Here is a 23,985-nt window from a genome sequence, read left to right on the forward strand (position 1 = left end):
ATCTTTTATTTGACAGCATTTCATAAATCTTTCTAAATTCCCTGTATGATATAAAAAGCAATTTTCTACATTCAACATCCTGTGTTGATTTCAAAAGTGTTCAATTTCCATGCATGTATTCTTCTAGTGAGAGCCACGTTCAACGTACAGTTTGTGCCGACGTGTAGGCGGTGAACCCGCAGGTCGTGTGCATAAAAGTATGAAAGCGTTGCTTGGTTACTGCACTCCACGGCAGCAAGAGGTCTCCGCTAATATGCTCATTAGCACGAGAGCAATTAAAGCAGTTACACGAGAACACAGAATCTACCACCTTCGCTAAAAACAAATCACTTTATCAGGCAAAATTTGGACCTACCAACGTTTTTGTTTTGATTTTATTGCACCTGCTTTTCCATGACCAAAACAGCTCAAATGGTTTCTTAGATGTACTAATGTAAAAAGGAAGCACAACAGCACATGATACTGCCGATGATTTATACTGCTGAGACCCTCGCTTAAGTGCCTGAAGCCCCGCTGTTTGTGTACTTCACCGGCAACCATATCCAGCGTGTGTAAATGATTGACTCAGTGCAGCTACACGTGTTCAGACTCAATTGTCGTCATCCCTTTTGTGTGTCGCTGTGCAATACAGTAGCTGAGGGAGGAGCACACAAGGGGCTCAGGGGATGCAACGTGCATGTGAGAATGGCCATCGCCGAGCACGCCATAGCCCCCCCCCCCCCTGAGATGTGCACATGCTAAATAGTGGCATCTTTGTCCATTTTATTTGTATTTTTTGCATTGACTCACCTCGTTCAAACTGAAGCTTCTTATATCTCTGCATCATCTCTGTGGCCACCATGCACTCAATCTACACATCCAGGGGAAAAGAAGGAATAATATTCGGTTACATTTATGATTTGTGCGTGTTTTTAATTCATAGATGACAAAACGAAATCAGGGTTTCAATCGATTCTCAAGACTTGATGCCTAAACCAGAGACATCATGCATGACAGCAGTCCATAAAAATGGAGGAAGGTAGAGTTTAGGTATGAAGACACAGTGGTGTTAACTGATGTAAAAACAAAACTGATGTGAGCCATGGGAACCAAAGTGTCAGGAAGGTGAAGACAACAATGCTTTACTCTCAGATTGACAGGAGCAGCGGTTGCGGCAAGAATAGAAAAAAAAGACTACTTTGCTTATTTCATGGTAATTCTATGTAAAATGTGGCACAGGCTCGTTACACTTTACTGAAGACTACATGAGAATTTGTTTATGGAAATAACTGCGTGCAAAACCAAATTAGGGGACATATTGGACACGTTTGGTGTTTACGAGTCCGACGAGCTGCACGGCATGTGGTCTTACTGGCCTTGAGTCATCACAATGTTGAATGATCAAGTCAATACCTCATTTTCCTGCAAGTGTCCCCTTTTAGGACAGGCGGAGTCTGGACAACTAATTGCAGTTTCAAGGCCTTCTTTAATCAAGAGTTCCACATACTGCTTCAGGCACTGCAGGGAAGAGACAAATACCACCAGTCAGACAGTCTGACACATAGGGCAGATAAATGATAGCAAAAACAAAACAAAAAAAAACATCATAGCAATTAGTCTGTTCACACCAGTCAGAGAGTTTTTCCTCTACTCTGATCTTTGTATATTTTCAGCACTTTTTTCACATTGAAATAAATAAAAGGGAAATGTTGGCACGACACACAGAAACACTTTGTGGGATCTTAACCAGCAGAAATGGACAAACTGTACATTGTTGTTATTATTATTATTATTATTATTATGTCCTTGAAAACATTTTTGATTTCTATTACCACAGGGGTCCCTAACCACCAGGGCAAACAGAGAAACTGAACAAAAAATATTTTATTAATCATCAGAGTAAAGTTTTTAACTTTTCTTTTGAGAATCAGGTGTATCCGCCTACGCCTCTGTCAAATGGGCATCTCGGTAACATGAAACGGGGAAACGTAAGCCGACGAGTAGGGACGTTCGATTTGTCCCATGTTACGCATAAAACAGTGGAAGCAAATTGGACTTTGATGGCATGTGTCCTTTTAAAATGATCCTCTACTCAATATGTAAAATAAATCCCAAACTTTACTGAGCCAACGGCACCCATTTTATAAAATAAATACAAAGTAATAATAATCCATCAGTATTGCGCTCTTCTGGTGTGATACATCTCACGATACACACCCAAACAACATACAAGTTTATCACTTCTTTTTAATTGGTTGTATATTCCCCCCAAAATAACTCCAAACCGATAACATTTAGTATTATAGTAACAATATGAATCATGCTAACAACTTAGCAACCATAGCTAATGGTTTGTTTACAGTGTACACTTTGGGTGAGGCATTAGTGAAGTGAGGCTACATTCAAATGTTGCTAGCAGTTTTCAAACTGCAGTGCAAACCCCTGCTTTAAGTGATCATTTTCCATGACAGAGTGGTTAAAAACCACTCTTCTAATGTATTTTGCCAAACCCCAAAATCGTATCAAATGTAATAACAACAACAACAACAACAACAAAAAGTCTTAAAACATGAACAGAAGGTTACTTATACAGTCATTTATTTATAGATGTCTGACGGTTACTGCTCACCAGTGTACAGAAGACACATTGGCACTGTGTGATGGTGGTCATCTGCTCCAGGGGGAACTCTCCAAGGCACAGCTTACACGAGACCAGGGGGTCCACGGCCAGCTCCCATGTGGGACGGTACCGTGCCGCGGTCATCTTGGCCGCCACAGCGCTTTAACATACAAAAAGGAAAAAAAGGCATGTAAGGGAGTTTAACATCTTTTAGAGGATATTGTCACATGATAACGAGTGGTTTAATAGTATAAATACAGTAGTGATAAATAAAAATATAATAGTAGTAGCAGTAAAAATATAAATAAAAAGCGGATCATTTTCAGCCACTATCCATCAGATGAAAATCATATCAACAGCCCGATTTCTGATCATGTGATCGGATCAGGACAACCATAATAGATAGACACCAAAACTCCGTCTATAGAACTTCATGTTCATTCTTTGTATTACAGCTCCCTTCCATTCCTGGATAGAAAAAAAAAACTTTTATTTATTCATTAAACATCAATGCGTCTCTATGCCAGCGGAGTCAAAAGGGTTATTTTCACCAGCATCGGCTGACTCTCTCGGTCTATCTGTGGCGCACACCCACGCCAATTTTTTCCTTCTTTTTTTATGAAGTGGTCTCGCACGTACAACGTCAACACTATCAAGCTCTGGCCTTGCTGCTTAGCAACGGACTGAAGGAGAACTAGGGAGGGAGAGGGAGCATGGAGAAGGAAGAGGAAGAAGAGAACACACTACAAGAGATTGTGGTTTGTTTTAGCTGAAAACGGTAAGCTCTTCGGTCATGTGCTACAAAATGATATGTTTATTTATAGCAGCAAAGTGGATGTACGGCGATGTAGCTGTTGTGCCTTAATGTGGATGTATAATATAGTAGATCAACTTCCGATCAACTTCGTATGTCATGATCTTTTTTTAGTTGGGACTAAATTAACAGCGAACTTGCCGTCAATTTTACGCAATCATCCAAATTCCTAACAAAGGCATAACAATCAATTTTAATTGATTGTTATGCCTTTCCCTAATTTTAATTATAGAAGGAAAAAAAGGTATAATGGATATGGACCTTCATTAGTATTCTCGCCAAAATTATAAGATTTGGGGAAATTAGCTTAGCATTTGAGCTGTATGAAAACATATCCACCTTTATGGGCACGCCCATCCACCAAAGATTCAACCGATGACATTAAAAGGCGACATCAATACACATAAATTACAAATTCATTCAATCTAATCTGATTTCCTTTCATTACTCTTCATTTCAATCAAACCTACGTGGGAGGAGGAGAAAAAGTGACAGGACAAACAGGCAAAATGTGCGCCTCGTGTCTGACTCACCGAAATGGCGGGGCATTCATCCATCTATTTAGCATCCATCACGCTAACCGGGAAGCATTGAGCGGAAACGACTCTCCATTATGCAGACGGCGAACTCGTAAACCAAGGCTTAAAACGGCAATTTGTTATCGAGTGCTGAGCCAAGGTGCCACAACATGTAAGTGAGTGGCTTCGGTGGTTTGAAAACACCAAAAACACGGGCGGGAATGTCGTTATAAAAAAAACAACAACAACTGAAGAAGATTTAGTAAATATGTAAACAAAGAAAGAAAGCAGAGGCTCAGAGCTAAACCTCTTCACATTCAACTGGAATGTAACAAAAAGTAATAACATCATACAAATCTATCAATATCTATTTTAGCAAGACCAAGTAAACAATATGGAGCCTGTCAGCTTTCTAAAGGGTGAAAATGATTTAATGTGGCTGCAAAGGTTACAAAATGAATCACCTTCTTCAGGTAACACCGATGCTTTTCCAATGCACAAGCTCTTAAGGCTTTGGAGTGGGAAATTACTTATGACATGTTATAAACACAAATCTTAATCGTACAAGTGTCTGGATGACAACAGCAACAGTACCAGGAGAATAAAGTTGTTTTCTTTTCTTGTTTCCCAAAATGTATGTCACACAAATATAGTCATCCAAAAAGATTTTTTTTTTTAATCATTAGCATGTCCCAGAGAGTTGAGAGAGACAAGAACATGACTACTGATTAGATTCACAGCGAAAAGGTGGTGCAGTGCAATTCCGGTGCTGCATTATTAACGAGACGGTCCATTATCGCCGGCATTTTCAAAGCATGTATGCTTTTAGTCTGCACATTTCCAAACAGAGCCTTAAACAGTAGGAATAGCTAATTGACTGCATTTCCTTGATTGGCCACAGGAAACAGTTTTGAATCGATTGTTTTGTTTTTTACAATTATTTTTAAACAAATATGGCAAAAAGCTTTAAGGAATATTGTTAACTCCTGCGGCCCACAGGAGTGTCGTCACAGTGATCTGCATACATTATAGCTCATCTTCCTAAGACAGCAAACTAGTTACAATTTAATTAAAAGAGCTTCTGCTGGTTGTAGCCAAAAAGTGCCTTTCATTTTTGCCTTAATTGCTTTTTATCAACAAATGTACCAATCATCCGTATTCCGTCGCTACAAATGAGGTACATTTCCATCTTTCTACCAGAAGAAGCTACAACTTCACTACATGAATACCTCCATGCTATGCAGCATGACCTTTATTTTTATTAACGTGTAATAAAAGCAGCCCTCAAGGCTAGGCGTAATGTACGTTTTACTACTAGTGTGTATGAGCGCATGTCAGTATGTGTATGATAGTTTCAGATTTCATGTGTGTGTGTGGGAGCGTTTTCAGTTGGGCTGCTACCCCATCCACTATGCGCTTGTTTGATATTGATATTGATTGATAAAATATTTGTAATTCCCCGAAAACAGCTACGGTTAATTAAGACTAAGAAATGTATCCTTAAGATATCAAAATATGTATTATTATTATAAAGACTTCAATCCAAGACAAAGAAACATGGACATTTAAGCACATGCACTGAATTGTATTTTGCATTTCATTTTGTTTGAGACAGAATATTTGAACTGTTTAATCCATTGTTCATTATTGGTGAACATCAGGATCTGTGTCAATGGACAAACATACAGCTGTTATCGTGTTCCTCTTTCTTATTTACAACAATTCACATAGCATGAAGACTGTGAAACAAGAGGTTATTCATAATCCGGACCTCCTAAATGCTAATAATCTACAACTTCTTGCACCTCGAGATCGCTCGTGGAAGTTGCAGCTGGCCAACTCAAACGACTGACAGGTGGGACAAAGACACAGAGGAGAAACAGCAGGATTGTCTCAAAGGTCCATTGGTTTTATCTTTTCAAGTTTTTATCAAGAATTATTTCACTTGCTTAGTATTTTTGGTATTATTACTACAACTTTTATTGTGTTCTATGTTTCATGTTTGGTTTTATTGATGCAAAGCACTCTGTTTAAGCTGTGCATGTTTGCTTTTTGAAGTGCTCTATAAAATAAAGCTGAGTAAATCAGGGTGCACATAATCAATTCTATGTACCTTTTCGTGGTTGTATAAAAACTTTTGATTGATGTTGCTCAATAACATTTCAAGTCATTTTTGCAATTTTCCCGGTATCAAATTCAACACAAACATCTTAGTGTGTGAAGTGTTATGAATCGGGTCGAACATCCATTCAGTATGAAGGGAATCCACTCATTGTTTAGCTGATTGGAAAGGCATTCATGTGACTCTGGCTCCATAGCCCTTTAGACAAATCCACACAAATGGCACAACAACTTATTGCATAACATGAGTCATGATGGGCTGAGACAGTGATCGTGTCTCTTGGGAGCAACATGAAAAAGACATACAGTTTTCTCCTTCATGTATTTCATGTTCCAATGATAGCCTCCGCTTTCAAGTTTTGAGCCTTGTAGTCTATCTGCCCTGATCGACTGTACGACTGAGTGCCATAATAGTAGGGGTGTTAGAAAAAATCGATTCTGCAATATATCGCGATATTACAGCGCACAATTCTCGAATCGATTCAATATGCGGCCGTATACATTTTTAAATATACATTTTTTTTATGGGAATGTTCAACAAAACGTCTTACATAGGGTTAGGATTCACACATTAAGTATGGAAGAATGTTATATTAATGGAACATTAAGCCTTAATATTTTATTTCAGTGCTGTTCAAACATGAAACAGACAAACTGTTTGTTAAATGCAGTTTCTCACTTATAAGCCTGAATTTTCAGATAAATAAATACATTTTCATACAAATCTTACAGTGTACATGTACAAGTTTATTAGTAGTATTAGTATTAGTATTTTCTAAAAGTGAGTAAAAAAATAATAATAATAATAATCGCAATAATCAATGTATAGATTCGTATCGGGATTAATCGGTATCGAATCGAATCGTGACCTATGAATCGTGATATGAATCGAATCGCCAGGTACTAGGCAATTCACACCCCTAATTAATAGTAATTTTGAAATTCTGACTTAGAGAATATTTTTGGGTGAACAAACACGTTTACTATTTAACATAAATACAGTAACTTGTTATACAATGTGCAAAGTTTCTGATTCAAATGTCTTGCTCATCCACTGCTATAATAAATAGCCTGTTATATATTGTCAGAAATTGTGTCATAAAAACACACAAAATTTCATAAAGCAACTTAACTCCTTTCAAAAGTCCATTAGGTCCAAGTAGAGCCAGTCAAAAGAGGCAATTTGAGTGTAAATCTTTTTTCAAAATCCATACAATGATGTAGGCAGTGATGTGGGTGAGTCCGAGGGCCGTAATAAGCACTCGGTGATGATGACGTCAACTCCTAGCACTCCCTGTTCCTTTCAATCTTTTTTCTCAAACAGCACCAACCATCGCCAATTACGGTATAATCAGTACTTAAAGGCATCACGTGAGCCAGAGCATTTCCAGCTAGGCATTTCAGTGGAAAAAAATTTTTCCAAGCGAGAACATCCCATTTTAATTGTCTGTGGTATCTAAAGAGGTTTCTTGTAAAGTTTCTAATGGTTGAAAGTTGTATTATATTTTAGTTTTTAAACTAAATCTTTGCGGGATTATCTGGCTATGATGAAGTATGGTTTGTTTTAGTTATGAATGATATCTGACCCTCCTGTGCCCCAGGGATGAAGGCTAAAATCTAGGGGGTGCCAAAAAAATCGATTCTCATTTAGTATGATTCGGAATCGATTTAATTTCAATTATTTTATACTGTCTTGCCCTTGTTTGTGTGTGCCTTTATTGGGAGCACTGTTCAATGTTGTACACGATTTGGCCACTTAGGGGCAGTGTGGTTCCGCTCGTTCTGATACACAGTTAAGTTGTAGCTACATAGAAGCAACAAGTCATGATCAAGTTATTCTCATGAAAGTTGTTGTTTTTTGCAGTGTAGGCTGTTAAGATGCTTCTCTGTATAATTGTTTTAAATTGGCAGGGAATAAAATGTCTAAATGTAATTTAATTATGACTCATTTCCGGGTTTGGTCTGTAAGAGGCGTCAAAAAATCTGCAAAAATGTTGATTGTTTTCCAAAGCAAAACCAGATGATTGCAAATGGCCGCATATGTCTGCTTTATATACCTGATCTACAGGGTTCAAAGGTATAAAAGTTCAGGTTTTTGTCATCCCTCTGTTGGTTGTGCAATATTTATCAAATAGGATTTTTGAGGTTATGTTTGACGTTTGATGATAGTGACCTAAAAAAAATAGGAATGTTTTATTTGCAAGGCCTACAAAAAAAACTAACACCAACACTACATTCTGATAATGGGGTCATTTAAAAAAGAAGTCATTTTTAGATCCCTTGTAATATAAACAAAAGGACAGACAAAATGACGAAGTTGACTCACTTATCTTGTTTTTTTATATCAATAATAATAATAAAAATGCTTTGACAACGACCTCTAGATGTTATCCTAGTCTTATCATGATCAAACAAAGGGAGAAACAATATGGCTAAATTATCCCAGTGACTATTTTTAGAATGTGCATCAATTATCAGTAGGTAGAATGTAGTAGCAGATACGGCTAATGCCATAACCTACATATTGGAGGCGCACACTGCACTGAGCAGTGAGCACCCAAACAGGGCCTCATTTATGGACGAGAAAGACGACAAGGCCTTCATGGAAGTGACAGTGGTCTCGGATGATCTCAGTCTGTCCTTGACATGGAGGGGAGAGACCTACGAGGTCTGCCAAGAGTGGTGATAGCCCTTGTTTGTCCATGCCCCCCTATGAGTTACATAAGCACCCCAGATGGATTTTGGCATCGCAAGTAGTGAGACAGACACCAATGTCACGTCTCTGCATGTAACAACCTAAACTGCTGAGCTGATTTTTTTTGTCCCCCCCCCAACAGCACACTAAATATCCTTTGGGGAAAGCGTAACAAAAATACAACTCACTTCACTGCCCCTTTGAATTACACTTTCTGTCACATATTGTGCAAGCAATAGAGTAAGATGTCTGGCCCATAGCGAGGTTGTCTGTGCAATGTATCCCGTAGTGTAGCACTTGAGGTGTAAAATAATGGGTGCATTTTAATTAACTAGAGCAGCCTTTCCCAAACCAGAAAATGTCAAAAAGGTGCACAACATCGATCCCTCTCGTGTGATAGTGCTTAAATGTTTAGTTGCTTATTTTTGAATCTTTAAACAATACCAAAAAAATCAACAATAATAGGTTAATAAGCAGTTATTGGGGAAAAAAATGATTTTGTAACATCCAATTAATGTATTAATCGATAGAATAATCAATTATATTAAAAATATTCAATAGTGACAGCCCTATTTTCAAAAACTAAAACTAGGGATGTAATGATAATGGCAATAATCGTGGTATTAAAACAGCACATTTGTTAAAAAAAAGTCAGGTTGATTTCCATTTGTGCAGTTCTAGCACCCTCTGGTGGTTTGTTTTATTAGTGCAGTTTAATTTTCACAAGGCATGTTTTGTCCCTTCTATGTTTAAAATCCACGCTAATGGTCAGATGAAGGGGAAGATAATATGCTTGTGAACAGAATCAATATGTGGAGAAACTCAATGTGTGCGTGAATTAGCAAGTAAGTGCCTCAATATTAAGTGTTATTAGAGATTGTAGGTTGTTTATATGCATTGCTGTTATGTACAAAAGCATAATATTGTGTGTGTGTTTTTTTAGTATGAGCTCATTTTTTTTACAATATTGTGACCTTTTTTTTTTATATCGCCAACCTCCCTAAAATATTGTGATGATTATCGTATTGTGACGTTCATATGGTGATAATATCGTATCGTTATGTTTGGGTATCGTTACATCCCTACTAAAAACCCAACCCGAGTAGCACAAATGCAACATGATTCGTGAAAAGAGCAGTGCAAGCAATTCAATACATTGTTTATGTACTTCACTAATCAATTATTTCCCCCTGACTTTATATGTTAAGAAGCTTTTTAGAGGAGTTTGATGTGTTCTTTCCATGTTTTTTCCTTTATAAAATTCCACAACGATGCTGGCCACTTTGTCTTATCGCTATTTATATTTAACCTCCATATTTTGTGTGGAAAAAGACAATATCAATGTCTAATCCAGCGTGCCATTTACACAAACCCTGAGCTCAAGCCTAGGAGTGATAAAGATTGTCTTTGTATAAACCAAAAACATCTGTGAGATTACTGAAAAGGGAGCCACTTGTCTTGAAAAACATGCAAAATCTGTAAATCCACTCAAATTAATGCTCTCAGTTTGAGAGAGGTTAATGTCTTTTAAGCCTTAACAAGAATTAAGGGACATCCTACAAACACCTCGCAGGTTGTGTCCTCCCCATCATCCTTTAATTCGTGACAGGTATCATGCTGGTTTTAATCCCCTATATTAGTGGGATTTCAGCATGTTAGTATTCAGACACCAGAAAGGGCTGTTTCCTAATGAAATTAAAAATCTGCAAAGTCACATAGCTATAAGTATGGATGGGAAAACGTATCAATAGTGGGCTGTAGCAAATCATATTCACACACAGTACTGCATCAAATATCGACACTAGTGGTCCTATTTCCAAGTGCATACTTGATGATGACCTTACAACATGATGTGAGTCTCAGGATTATCTTTAATACAAGGATTCAAGGAATTTTATTGTCATACCAACACACATTTCCTAGCACGAAATACGCAAGGCCCAAGACTTGTGGAAAAGAAGAACAAAATAAGATCAAAAGAAGTCCTGAATTGATAATAATAATAAAAAAATCATATTTATTCAAATTTAAATTTGTATTCAATTTTATATCCACTACTTGTCCTCACAAGGGTCGCAGGCAGGGTACACCCTGAACTGGTTGTTACATTTTATAATAAATTTTAATTGAATAAAGTCCTGAATTGGACTTGTCAGCTTTATATCAGACAGAAGTGCGTCACCACCTGCAATAATGTGTATGATTGATGTCTCAAAACCGTTTATTTACAAAAACAAAATCAATACTGTATAGCGATTATTAAATAGTCACAGTATCATATTACTAAAGATATCCTTAGTAAAATATAAATAAACTCAATCAATTACATGTAAAACTCAAAGCAATCCAAATGATCAAAACATAGCAAATATTACATGGGACTTGCTGAATTGCATGCGCTGCTCGAGTTCCTCCACAAATGAACTTTTTTCAATTATTGTTTTGAATTGTGAATTGGCATTTATAAAACGAAGTGAAAGAAAAATACTGACAGGAGCCTGACAACATACACGCACCCCACCCACCCCCCACCCCCCACTGTCCATTATCAACTAACTAGTAAATGAACACTGGGTCAAGTCAGCGAATGCGGGAGACGGAAAACCAATAATGGGCTGCATTCAGGATGTCTGAGAGAGGATAAGATGCCTTTCGGCTGTATTGAATTGAAATGACTTTCACCACTTTAGCTAGGTTGTTGTTTGCTTAGAAATGCAATTATGTTTTCAACCTTTCTTGCACAAATTTATGCATTACAACGCAATGGCTATTTTAGCTTGTGAGCTGAAACTTTATGAGATTGCAGGAAACTTTTTGTTTGTTTTTTAAAAGGTGGCATCTCAGGCTACAACCACACCGCAGGGCATGGTGCCCAATTCAAATTTTGTGTTAAATCCAATCTTTTTATCTTCTTCACAAAGTCCTCCTTCACCCGGGTGCTTCTGATTGTTTGAGAAATTTAGGCAATACTACTACTGTGCTGCCTAGTCCAGTGGTTCTCAACCGCGGTCCTCGAGTACCGCTATCCAGCATGTTTTCCATGTCTCCCACAAGCAACACGGGTGTTTCAAACGCTCAGCTAATCAGCAAGCTCTGCATGAAGCCTGATAACGATCCTCAGCTGTGTTGGCTGGGGATACATGGAAAACAGGCTGGATAGGGGTACTCGAGGACCAGGTTTGAAAACCAGTGATGTAGTCTGTAGTAAGGTTTTGGCTCAAAATGGTGATCAACTCATTCAGTGCCATTGACGGCTATAGATGTCAAAATTCATTTTAGCTATTTCTATTAGTTTAACATATTTCTGGCATCATTAAAAATGGTAATCGCCTGACGCCCCTAATTTTTTATATAAAAAAATATATATAATAATAATATTCAAAATTTGAAAAAAATAATTCTAATTATTTTTTATTTTATTCAAAATTTGGGGTGTCAGGTGATTAAAAATGTTAATTGGAATTAATCGCATGACTCATGATTAATCACAAATGTTATATCTGTTCTAAATGTACAAAAAAAATCTAGGTTTTCATACTCTTGTTAACAAAAGTGGAAAAAAATGTTCAACTAATAGAAATATTAAAAATGAATTTATGACGTCTATAGCCGTCAATGGCAATGAATGAGTTCAAGGCAAAGCTCATTCCCATTATCATGTACCCACATGGCCAACCAGTGGCCTTAAGTATAGGGTCCGAAATGGTAATTTTGTCCCGTATCCATATTTGGAGCCCTTCTGTAACCAACCCCCCCAATGGCCAGAGTCTATCGACTCCCATATGGCTCTTTTATGAGTTTCCGAGAGAATCAGATTCAGTCTTGTGATCGGGCCGATTCAGTTGACACACTTTACGGCTGTCGTAGATCATAATGCGCCGGCGTGTCTGCTGTACAGGATTACTTTTCACTACAACGCTGTAAACAAGCCGTTCCTCGTGGAGGTTGCCAGTCTTTTCAAGTTCTATGTTCTCACGAACAGATGACGAGGAAAGACGGAGAAGCCATTCTAGTTGTGGCATGTCATTTTTAGAGGTTCAGGTGAACAGGGGACATTTTGACTATATTGTCTGGTTGTTGTTGTGTTAATGTATCCACAAAAATAGCTGCAACGTCACCAAACTTGATTTTCCACACTGTGTATTATCTTGCCTGCTTGATTGTAAAGCAAATTGAGAATGGTGTTCCCACTGCAGGAGGAAATGTGCTCACATCCTGCTGACTTTGTTTTTACAAACACAAAGGATATGAGAGAGAAGGGGAAACAACTGTGACGTCTTTGTGTGGCTGACCGAAAAAGTGAAACCCATCATCCACTTCCTTAAAATTGCAGCACAGTCCTAAGAGCTGTAATTACTTCCAATAAGGGATGTTTTCTTTTCTTGTGGTTCGCAAGATGACGCAAAAACGACTACATCGAATTTCATTAAATTCTGGAGCGAGGTGCGCCACACACATCCCTGGAAACAAACTAATCAAAGTGGTCCCACATCTAGATATTGTTGTGATATATATCGTCGTTCATTTCTGCTTCAGTCATCCATTAATATAAATATAGGCATATCGAGCGTAAATGTACATTTGCATAGGTTTACAATTGGGTAGCCTTTTTGTTGTGTCTTTCACTTTTCAAGTTGTCAACAAAATCAAGGATAAAAGGATGCTGATTTCCTTGAATAACAAATGTAGAGAATACTGTTAAGAGATCACAAACAACGAGAGTTTATTATCAGGATGACCGACTGAAAGTTTGCTCTCTTAGCCTTCTGTCAGGTATTTTTCTGAGATTAGCAAAGAGCACTCCCTTCTCCTCTAAATTCTTACTTGAGAGAGAAAGCAGATTAAACCTTACAGTGGATATTTAAAAGGGAATATCAACCCAATAATGTTCTTTACAATAAAGTATGTGCTTCCACAAGTCTAAACAAAGCATTTGGATTCATATTGTGCTTGTGGAATATAAATTAAGCAGCTAAATCAATATCAGGGGGCCTCTTGCTGCCAATTAAAAATGACATCACAGTTGCTCGTGGCTGAGGTGACAACCAATCACAGCTTCAGCAAACAACTGAGCCGTGATTGGTCATTACCTGAGCCCCGAGCAACTGTGATGTCATTTTCAGTCAACAGCAAGTGGCCTCCCCCTGAGATGGATTAAAAAACTGGATTTTGCTGCTTAATTCACATTTTACAAACCTAATATTAATTACAATGCTGTGTTTAGATGAGTGGGGCGGATAGGCCAATTATTATTTATTTTATTATTTAAACTGACATCCCCTTTAACAATTCTATTCACAAAGTAAAATGCAGGCGATTTGCCATCAGTGTTTTTGGCCTGTTCTCAAGGTAAACATCACGAACAACTAAATTGGAACATCTAAAGTTGAACCTGAATTTGAACCCCCCCTCCCCTTAAAAATAACCACTAATAATAATAATTATATAATAATAAACCTAGTGGAATAAACACCAGAAAGCAAGTTGGCTGTTGAGTTACGGTTGAGAGCACGTTTTATTATTTTGTGTTAATATGAATTTATGTTTACACTTGTACGGCCATCACGTTGTTGAAATGTTACATAAAACATTGGCAGTAAATTAAATGACGGTTTTATAACAGCTGGAGGTCATCCTCTGGATTGAAACATCGATGTTTTTCTTTTATATATTCTCAATGCAAACAAATCTGAAGTTCACCACTCACCAGCCTCAAGAAGTACATGACTTTAGAGGTTCAACAGCGTAGTAAACATAATTTATAACATGCATTTATGAGATAAGAAGTGATTCAAATATTTCCTAACCCTGTGTGGTATCGACTTGTGCTGGGTTGCACCAACTCCTACCCGCTGACTGACACTCCCAGATTTATGCCCACCTCTTGACTCATTTATTTCTACTGTGGTTACTCATTGCCAAATGACGCTAGTTCAAGTCTGGACGCCCTCTGTTCTCTTCTGAAGTGTAGGCGGCGGAGTTCAGTGATAGTCGCACACATTGCAAGAGCAACGGGCTGGCATATTCCCAGTCAAGAGGAAGTGTGAACACAAAATGTGGGTTTGTTGTTGAACTGAGCTGAACTTGGCCAAGGCAAAATATTTATATTTATCTCCTCCGAAATATCTCTGTTATTTCGTTCCAAATCACTTGCGAAAGACTTTCTGGCACAAGGAGTGGAAGTGGAAAGCAAAACATATTTAGAACGTCCTCTTCACCAGCCCCCCCCCCCCCCCCCCCCCCCACACACACAATGTTGTAAACACTCAATTTCAACTCCATTAGAATTAGCTCCACTTCATGCATAGTGCCGAATAATGTTTAAGTGGGGCATTTTGGCAGGGCACACAAGTACACTTTTAATCATAAATAGGGTCCAAAAATGGCTTTGATGGCTATTTTTATATATTTTTATCAATTTGTCTGCATGTGGCATGCCACATTAACGTTCTGTGAGATCACCAGGGTGCCATGGGAAATTACCCAATTTGTTTGTTTTTAGAAAAAAAATTTTTTATCCAAATTAATTATGTGAGTGAGTTTTCAGCACATACGCGTCACAGTTTAGAGATACTGTGTGGAATTTGCATGTTCTCCCACGCTTGTACCAGTTTTCTCGTCCTGAGTCCTGCTATTCGCAGGGAAAAGGTACTGAGCCGGGCAAATTTACGTGAATAATTGGCTTTTTTCACAAAACGCTGCGAATTCACTTCCCTTAGGGAAGTTGCGGCTTGTTTTGTTCCAAAGTGCACATTATCCTCCAAATTCGATGGCCGTTATAAGCAACCACAAATTTCACAAACTCCCTCTTGAGTTGTGATGGCATTGCTCTGTGACAGGGCTTGCTTTCCCGTAACTGCAGTTAATAAATACATTAAATTAAAAGGAGAAAATCGATTAAAGAAAGGGTTTCCAATCAACTATCCATTCTCTGCTCTATATTTGGATTACAAACATTCGCCGGTGTCCGGATCCTATGACATCATTCAATTCTGTAATAAGATTAGTAAGATGTTATGTCTTTGTTCAGCTGCCCTCTATTTACATTTATTGCTTTTTTTGTGCTTCTGAACCCAAAGCGCATGCCTGTAAATCTGCTTGTTACGTCAAGTGAAGTGGCCATCTCCCACTCTCCACTCCTGTATTTCCGGTGACATGATACAAAAATAAGCGCATCGAGACGCTAACTTCCTGGTTAGCCTCCGCATCGGCTAGCCGCTATCCAGCTATTTATTTATCCAGTTGTTAGTGACGGGACTTTGACAATATGGATGAGCGAAGCAGTAAGCACTAACAACAGTTAATGAGCGGATATATTGATGATGGAAAATGCTGCTGGATGAATGTTGAATGTTAAAGTGCTGACATTTATTTTTATATGGCAAATTAGTTCAGTGTTGTGAAGCTAGCTAGCGCCAACACATTCTCTCGCTCTTAAGCCTTCGCCACTTAAATTTATACTAGACTATACGTAACAAAACAGGACACGAAGCAAAACTGTTCTCCCTATGTACCGCTACATACATTTATATGGTAAACAGTATTTTGCCATGGAGAAAAAAAAAAAAGCTTATGACATTTTTTCCCCACGTCATAGAAAATTACAAGTAGGTGTGGATTTTTGCAGATGGAGCCTAAGGGTCGCGACTGCCCAACCGCAAACTTGTGGGAGTTGACTGTACTCCGGTTGCCTCCCGCATTCCTAACACATGCAAGTATGTTAGGTTAATTGAAACCTCTAAATCAGGGATAGGCAACAGGCAGCCATGTAAGATTTCAAAGTCGCCACGACAACACCAATCTCAAAAGTACACAAAAACCATTGACAGTTCAATTGAAGCACATAAAGACTTACTAAATTTGTGTCCTCCAAAAACATGTCTATATTTCAGCAGTAAATTATATATTCAGAATGTCAGATACTCTTCTGTTCTTAGGTTAAATAAATAAATAAAAAACAGGTTACATGAACATATTGTCTTTTTGTGGCCCCCTCCATCGTTTAAGTTGCTTAGCCCTGCTCTAAATTGTCCGTACGGGTGAATCAGAGAGTGAATGCTTGTTTGCAATCGGCTGGCAACTTTTCAATTGAACAAGCTAACATTTTAGTAAGAACACTTGTGAATAAACTGAGTCGAGATCATCATTCTTTCGGTATTCATACTTTACGTGACATTTTTGTTTTTGGGATATGTTGTGAGATTTTTCCAATTCGAAATGGGTGCCTTGGTTCAATAAAATTTGGGAAAACTGGAAGGACATTTTCTAGAAAGAATCTTAAAAACAAAAAACAAACAAAAAAAAAAAACTTTAGCATGTGTGTGGTAATTTTTGTGTGTACTTGATAGTGTTGTTGCCAATGATACCATGCTAAGGTCAACAAGTCCATAAACAATAAATTAAGTGTTGCTGCATAGTACCGGTACCTATAGCACAATGCAACATGCGGTAAGTGTGCTGGTCCAGTCTACACCATCTTAACCATTGTTATTTTGGGTGTAACATTCTTCACGACAAAACAATTATTGTGTATTATTCAAAACAATAATTTTCAGTCAAAAATTGTGTCCAAACACAAAAACAGATGATTTGTTGTCAAATAAAGACATTGTGTCTCCTTAATGTTGTATATAGATTCATGCCCGTATTGTTGCCATGCGTCATCCGCTGGACTCACATGCAGTCATCGAGTTTTCCAAGCATCACAACCGTCCTCCTCCTCACTCTTAAGTAAACTCGCCTTTTCTGTGGGAGCGAGTCGATAGTCGTCGGGTGTTTCTGTTATGCGCGGGACATCTTTTTGACTTGCAGCAAAGTGGCGCTTGGTGCATTTGATTCCCATGTGGGCGCGTTCAACAACACTTTTGCCACAACAAACGTTGCCACCACAACGACGACAGCATGTCTGAACACAGGGTGGACCTCTGGTTGCTGTCACAAATATCAGGATCCGACTGATTAATTGGCCGATTATGGTTCTTCGAATATCGGCCAAATGGCCGATTGTTTGTATCTTTAAATACTCAAAGCATTTACAGCACACAATTAACAATGGTTTATTTATTATTATTTATTACACATAAATCATAAATCTATGCAATGTAATTTGGATGGCACCATTTTACACACAATCTAATGTCACAGTTTGTTTATAAAAAAAAAAAAAAAAAAGAAGAGACGAAAACATAGTGCAACATGAACTAAATATAAATATCACACAAATTCAACTACTGATAAACCTCATCTTACAAGGAGGATTCATGCTCTTATAACTTCATAAATTAAACGCATTATACCACACAATGCATTTTGGGAACATATTTTTCCTAAATAATATATTTACAGTTAACACTTGCTATTCATGAGGAATACGGACCACACAGAGGAGCAACTGATTGTGTTGAATGTGCATAACAGTTCTCTTTAACTCATTCACCACAAAACCTAAAAAATGACAACGGGAAGAGTTTACAAACAAAATCTCGTTTCCAGATAAGCAAACACTTGGCCTAGCTTCTTCCATTTCTTCTCATGCTACTACTACTTTCTTCTTCTTTTCATTTCTCAGCAATCTTGATATAACGTGGCACCATGTGGCTTTTCACAGATGAATATTGGTACGATAAAAGACATCCGCTTAGGGGTTAGAGACTTGTGATGGTTAGTGTAGATGTAGTTATATGCGGGGTCTCTCAAATTGTAAGAATTGGTTACGATTGTGTCATTATGAATGGAGGCCGAAATCAGGAGGTACAACAGAAAATGAGACGGTAGTCATGTGCATACACATCCAGGGCCACTGGAATGCGAAGCTGACAAGCCTGCTTTTCATGGGCATGTCACCCCGAGTGCGTAAGCTGATACTTAAAAATGGAAATGACAGCCCACAGTGACCTTTCCGGGGTAAGAATAAACGTTCATGTTAGGCTGTGGTGAGCGATATATGTAGCATACTCTAAAAAAAAAAGATCCTGTGTCATTGTTGTTAGGATGAAGTGGGTGGGAGATGAAAACATTGCAGTTCCACATGAGCCACGCTAGTGTTAAGAGGCAAGTACACCTTACCTGGCTCCCTGGGATGACGCCGTCGTGATGGTGAAAACCTCAGCAGGATGAGGAGGAGAAGGAGGAGGAGGAGGAGAGGAACGTGAAGATGATCTCCTGAATTGGATTTAGAACCCCCAAAAAATGCGTCCAGCCAAACGAAGTGAGACGAAGGTTTGTTTTATTTCAGGCGGGCAGATGCCCATCCATGGTCCTGATGTGCCTGGTTGACGAGCATCGGTGCTGCAAAACAGTCGCCTCCAAATAAACAAAACAGCTCATCTATAGTCATTCCTGGCAGATAGCGATGCCTCCTAATAGTGCTTTTCTTACGAGGCTTGTGAAAACAACAACGGCAGCACTTGGCTCACGGTTCTGTCAAGAGTGCGTAATGTCCGCCAATGTCTGCAACATGCTAACGTCCGTCCTGGTGCTTAAAAAAAAAAGGGCAGGAGGAAACGGAGGAAGGAGGCGGTGCTTTTACCTCTAGCCGTCGCCTGCTGCAGCCAACCTCAGTCGGAAATGAGCCCGCTGCTGGGACGCCATAGTCGGTGAGCTGGAGAGGCTTCCTGTTTGCTGCTTAGACGAGAGGACGCTACAGCAAACACTTGGCAGGCAGGCAGCTATTTTTAAACCAGCCGCACCGCCCCCTGCTGGTCAAACATAGCCATCGCGTCACCGACACTCGTCTTGGGGTCACGTGGTTTTGTTTTCCCTAACAGAATCTAATGAGATCCGAGTGGATTGATGGATGGATGGATGGATGGATGGATAAAAGAATGTGCTTAGTCACAATTAATTCATGGTTTATTACAAGGGCGTCAGAATGTCAGGTGAAGTACTTTTTCACATTGACGAGACAAATGTTTAACTTTTTTGCTTGAATTCAACAACACTAGAGAGTTTTCAAGCATGAGCAGCCTCTTTGAGGTCATGCCACAGCATTTTTGAACAGATTCAAGTCTAGACTTTCTCTCTCTCTCTCTCTCTCTCTCTCTCTCTCTCTCTCTCTCTCTCTCTCTCTCTCTCTCTCTCTCTCTCTCTCTCTCTCTCTCTCTCTCCACATATAGATATTAGTGCTGTCAAAGTTAAAGCGTAACTAATCAATGTGTGTGTGTGTGTGTGTTTAATATGCAACTCAAACACCAAATATTTTTCTCTTGGGTTTTATTGTTTTTTAGATTGAAATCTCAACACAAATGAAGTACAAAAATATTCATATATATTTCCATCTCTATTCCAGTTCTCTGGAGGAAAAGTGCTATTCATTATTATCGCAAATGTTTCCCAACATAACAGTACGCCACAACCATTATCGACACTAATGGTTCGACAATAGTCAAGACTGAGACAAATATAAAAAGCAGCGGAAAGCACATGCAAATTAAATTATAATGCTTGCACACAGTATCTACAATTGTTGAGTGGTAAAACTTCACCACTGCAGTTTCATATCAGCTTTGCTCCACACATATTTCCCTCCCCTTTTTAGAAACATTTTCTCATCAAATCCACTAAAGCTGATGGCTGCGCTCACGCCAACATCAAGGATGGACATGGATGGGTCCTTTCGACCCTCTCGACAGTCCAGGAAACGCATCTGAGGGAGAAAAAAAAAGGGGGGGTGGATGTTTGAATGCCTCGTTGCTAAACAGAGAGCATGCATAAAATGGATTCCCCCCACAACAACTTAATGGATCCAGTGTCGCTCATTAGTCTGTAGTGAATGATGTCATCAGTCACGCTAAGTGGAACATGACAAACCACTTACATATTCATCCAAGATCAAGTAAGAATTCCTCATCTGTGAAGACAAAACCACAAATATTTCTTTTAGTTTGTGAGTCACAAGAAGTAATCAAATCACTCCTTTTAAAAGACAGAATCCTTTGACAACACAGCAAAATCGGCAGTGTTAATTCAAAACCTACAGAGTTAAACTTAACACTTCAAAAATGTCGACATTGGCCCACGCACTAAATATTATTTTTTTTACACTGGCTGGAGTTTTCTGCCATTATTCATCACCAGTCTAATCAACCCAAAGTCTGAATGTTGTTTGAATCAGAATGTGTTAAATGAACACGCCCAAAGTCAAAAATACCAAACTTCAACACTCCCATTTTTGCTGTGAGTCTCTTCTGTGAGTGAAAATGATTTCATGTGCTCAAACTCCTTTTGTTTGAATGTCAGTTTATGTTTCCCAGTGATAAGCAAGGAGGAGGAAAATGGCACGGACTCGTCTCTCTCAAAGAGAGAGAAGTGCAGGTGCAAAGGCGGAGCCTAATTACATCTCAGCAGAGTTAATCTAACACTAGGTCATCAAATCAACTCCTAAAAATGTAACCCTGAAATGTTAATACTCCAACTTTTGCTAGATAGAGTTCACATTGGTATAATTTACAGTTTGACTACATTTGTGTAAAACATCCATCCATCTATGTTCTGAACACTTTGTAAAATCTAACAGTCGATTTATTGCTGTTGTAATGAGAGAAACTCTCAGAATTCTTTTGGACTTTTGTTTCCATGCCAGTGTTTTATTAAGCAGAATAAAGTCCAAGCCTAATGAACTTGATGCAATAGTACCTTCTCATTGGACTCCGGAACCAGGCATGAGATGCTGCTGTGTCTGTCCAAAAACTCCTGAAACTGCTGGTCGCTGATGATGAACCTCTCAGCTTCTCTCAGGGCTTCCTCTCCTGCGTTCTCGCCATCAATCAGCAGACACTGGAACACCTGAAGTACAGGAAGAAGAAAAAAAACATTGCATTCAGAATCATTATTTTGACTAAAATAAACGGTCCTCTCCATTCCACAAGTACCTTCCATCTGACTGGGTTGAGGTGAATGATTTGTTCCGTCATGTCCTCGTCCACATTAAAAGTGTTGATAACCGAATTGATTTTAAAGGCCACTTTATATTGTCGACACCAGCTCTGGATCTTGTACAGATTGTCAAGATGACTCTTCCTGCCTTGAGTTCGGCCAATCAGCTGGTTGGTCTCTTCATCAAAACTGTCGCACGATATGGCCAGGATGTCAAGATGGTCACCTACGACAGAAAAAGGGGCGGTAATTGCAAGAGAGACACGCTGTGAAGTGTGAACTCTGGTACAGAAAACAACACTTTTTGATAAGTTATCTTTTTATGTTCCACAAGTATTTACTACCACTTTATCAGGGGAGAAACTATATTTGATTACTCAGAACGGCTCACTGTAACACACTGTAATTGCAACATTGTTATTTCTACTATTGGAAAAATGAAACTATCTAGAATTGTACAAGTGTAGAAGGCCACATGTGTAAACCATCAGACAACAGTTAATATATCTCATATGCTTCAATACTGAGTAGATGAAAGAACAATTACAATGTATCAAGTGAGGAAATTGGTACATTATAATGCAGTACTCTATTAGAAAATGAAAATAACTAAAATGCACTATTGTATGTTACACAATGTACTAAACCTACAGCCATAGACTTTTCAATACTTGCACTGCTAGTATTGAAAATTCTGGCTCAACCTAGTGGGGAAACTGGTGAATTACCATTGTGTCAACCTTTTAAAAGACGGACAAACGACATGTAAAGTAGAAAATAATAATAATAATAATGTGTTAAAAAATATTAAACAATAATAACGTAATAATATCAACAATATAATTATTCTTTCTAATAGATGGGATGTTTCAGTTTATATATATATATATTTACCATATTTCTGGAACCATTGTTCTTTGATCATGCTTCCATTGCTGACTATGCTGACACTTGGAAGCTGCAAGTCTTGTTTGCAGTATAGGACTAGCTTTCCAAGAAAGTGCCCCTTTTCAGGCAAGAACGGTTCTCCTCCAGAGAAGTTGATCTTTTCCATCCCTGACAGAGATTGTAATAAAATACATTAGTGAAGCGACACACAATTAAGACTTCCATGTTTTTACCTGCATCCTTTAGGACTTTGAGGCCCCTCTTGGCTTCCTCCAGAGGCAGCACAAAAGATGTTTTGGCCGTATGGAAGCAAAAGCCACACTTGTAGTTACACTTGCGTGTAAAATGGTAGTTCACGCTGGTTGGAATCACACCTTCTGGACTGGCTTTGTTGAAATCTGGCTTGGTGCCCGGTTCTGTGTTGGCTCCAGCCGTCCAGGAGAAAGTTCCGTCCAACACTCTGGCAAAAAAGGAGAGGATTGTTGTGACGAAGCGCTGCATGAGCAGCAAAGGCCCTTTAACAACGCCGGACACGTTCATTTTCCAAACAGCTATCTCAATTTTACAGTTGACAGTGCTGATGTCTGACTCAGCCTCACTGCTTAAATAGAGCCGGGGAAGATCAGATGACCGGCCTCGCAGTTTCTGTTTACAAACAATGAAAACGAAACTTACTGCTTATGGGTGTGTGAGCATGTGTGCCCTAGAATGGAATCTATAAAGTATTGTTGTGTTAAGCCACCTCAAACTTTTTAATACTGTCCTTTAGTAAACTGTAAAAATCATTAAAACTATACATGAACTGCAGTATGTTTTAGTTATTTTCTTTCTTTTCGGCAACGTTCAACATTGCCGACTGTCCATCATTTTTGCGTCATTAAAACTGTCACAGTACATCACCTCTCCAGCAGGGTTGCAAATAAATCTAAGGACAAAACCTTTAATTATATGTATCCATTTTAAAGATTATCTATGCCAATTCAGGATTGTGTGTTGTTACGTTTATTAGTGGACATCATGCTGGAAAAAGAAGCTTATATTTTATTCCTGAATTGTGTTGAAGGGTGTCTTCTTCAGCTTCTCCCCAAGGCAAGAGATAGGCGAAAAAGAGAGATGGCTGAATTCAACTTGCAAGACTTGCAAAGGTGATAGCAAATAAGAGGTTCGATGGCAAAACGTAATTTTCACTGGTAAGATGTGTTTGGGTTTTGATTTCAGCAAATACAACCTTCTAATCAGCTGTTGTTGTTTTTACAACATATAAAATGTATAACAGTGCATTTGAACTTTTTTTATTTTCTTTGTGAAGTTTGTTAATAAACATTAAAATTACTTTCTCACAGGTGATAATTTGAAAATACACTAATCCTGATGGTCATTTGTATAGATTATATATATTTTATTTGAGTCAAAGTTGACCTAATTATATAGTGGTTCTCATAGCCCATCAAAACGTCAAGACTTGGAAGGTGATGAC

At 38.5% G+C, this 23,985-nt stretch overlaps 2 protein-coding genes across 2 annotated transcripts in view; both read right to left on the minus strand.

Annotated features, from left to right (window-relative positions):
- The window catches only part of rnf144aa (ring finger protein 144aa), a 31,564-nt gene extending 12,160 nt beyond the window's left edge, over window positions 1–19,404 (minus strand). Inside the window, exons 1-5 of the mRNA XM_086094930.1 lie at window positions 19,276–19,404; window positions 18,813–19,034; window positions 2,609–2,759; window positions 1,393–1,497; window positions 790–850 (exon numbers count right to left, since the gene is read on the minus strand). Of these exons, the coding sequence (XP_085951056.1) occupies window positions 790–850; window positions 1,393–1,497; window positions 2,609–2,743 (301 nt within the window). The 5' untranslated portion in view covers window positions 2,744–2,759; window positions 18,813–19,034; window positions 19,276–19,404. The remainder of the gene's footprint in view (window positions 1–789; window positions 851–1,392; window positions 1,498–2,608; window positions 2,760–18,812; window positions 19,035–19,275) is intronic.
- Window positions 19,405–19,951: 547 nt separating this feature from the next.
- Window positions 19,952–23,146, minus strand: rsad2 (radical S-adenosyl methionine domain containing 2). The gene is made up of 6 exons (XM_086095180.1): window positions 22,742–23,146; window positions 22,515–22,676; window positions 21,617–21,846; window positions 21,381–21,530; window positions 20,563–20,595; window positions 19,952–20,391 (listed from the first exon to the last, which is right to left on the minus strand). The coding sequence occupies exons 1-6, from the start codon at window positions 23,046–23,048 to the stop codon at window positions 20,227–20,229; spliced, it is 1,047 nt and encodes a 348-aa protein (XP_085951306.1). The 5' UTR covers window positions 23,049–23,146; the 3' UTR covers window positions 19,952–20,226.
- Window positions 23,147–23,985: the final 839 nt, after the last annotated feature.

This window comes from Leptonotus elevatus, chromosome 14 (genome assembly GCF_054856555.1).
Source record: "Leptonotus elevatus isolate MCC_2025b chromosome 14, RoL_Lele_1.0, whole genome shotgun sequence".
Lineage (NCBI taxonomy): Eukaryota > Metazoa > Chordata > Actinopteri > Syngnathiformes > Syngnathidae > Leptonotus > Leptonotus elevatus.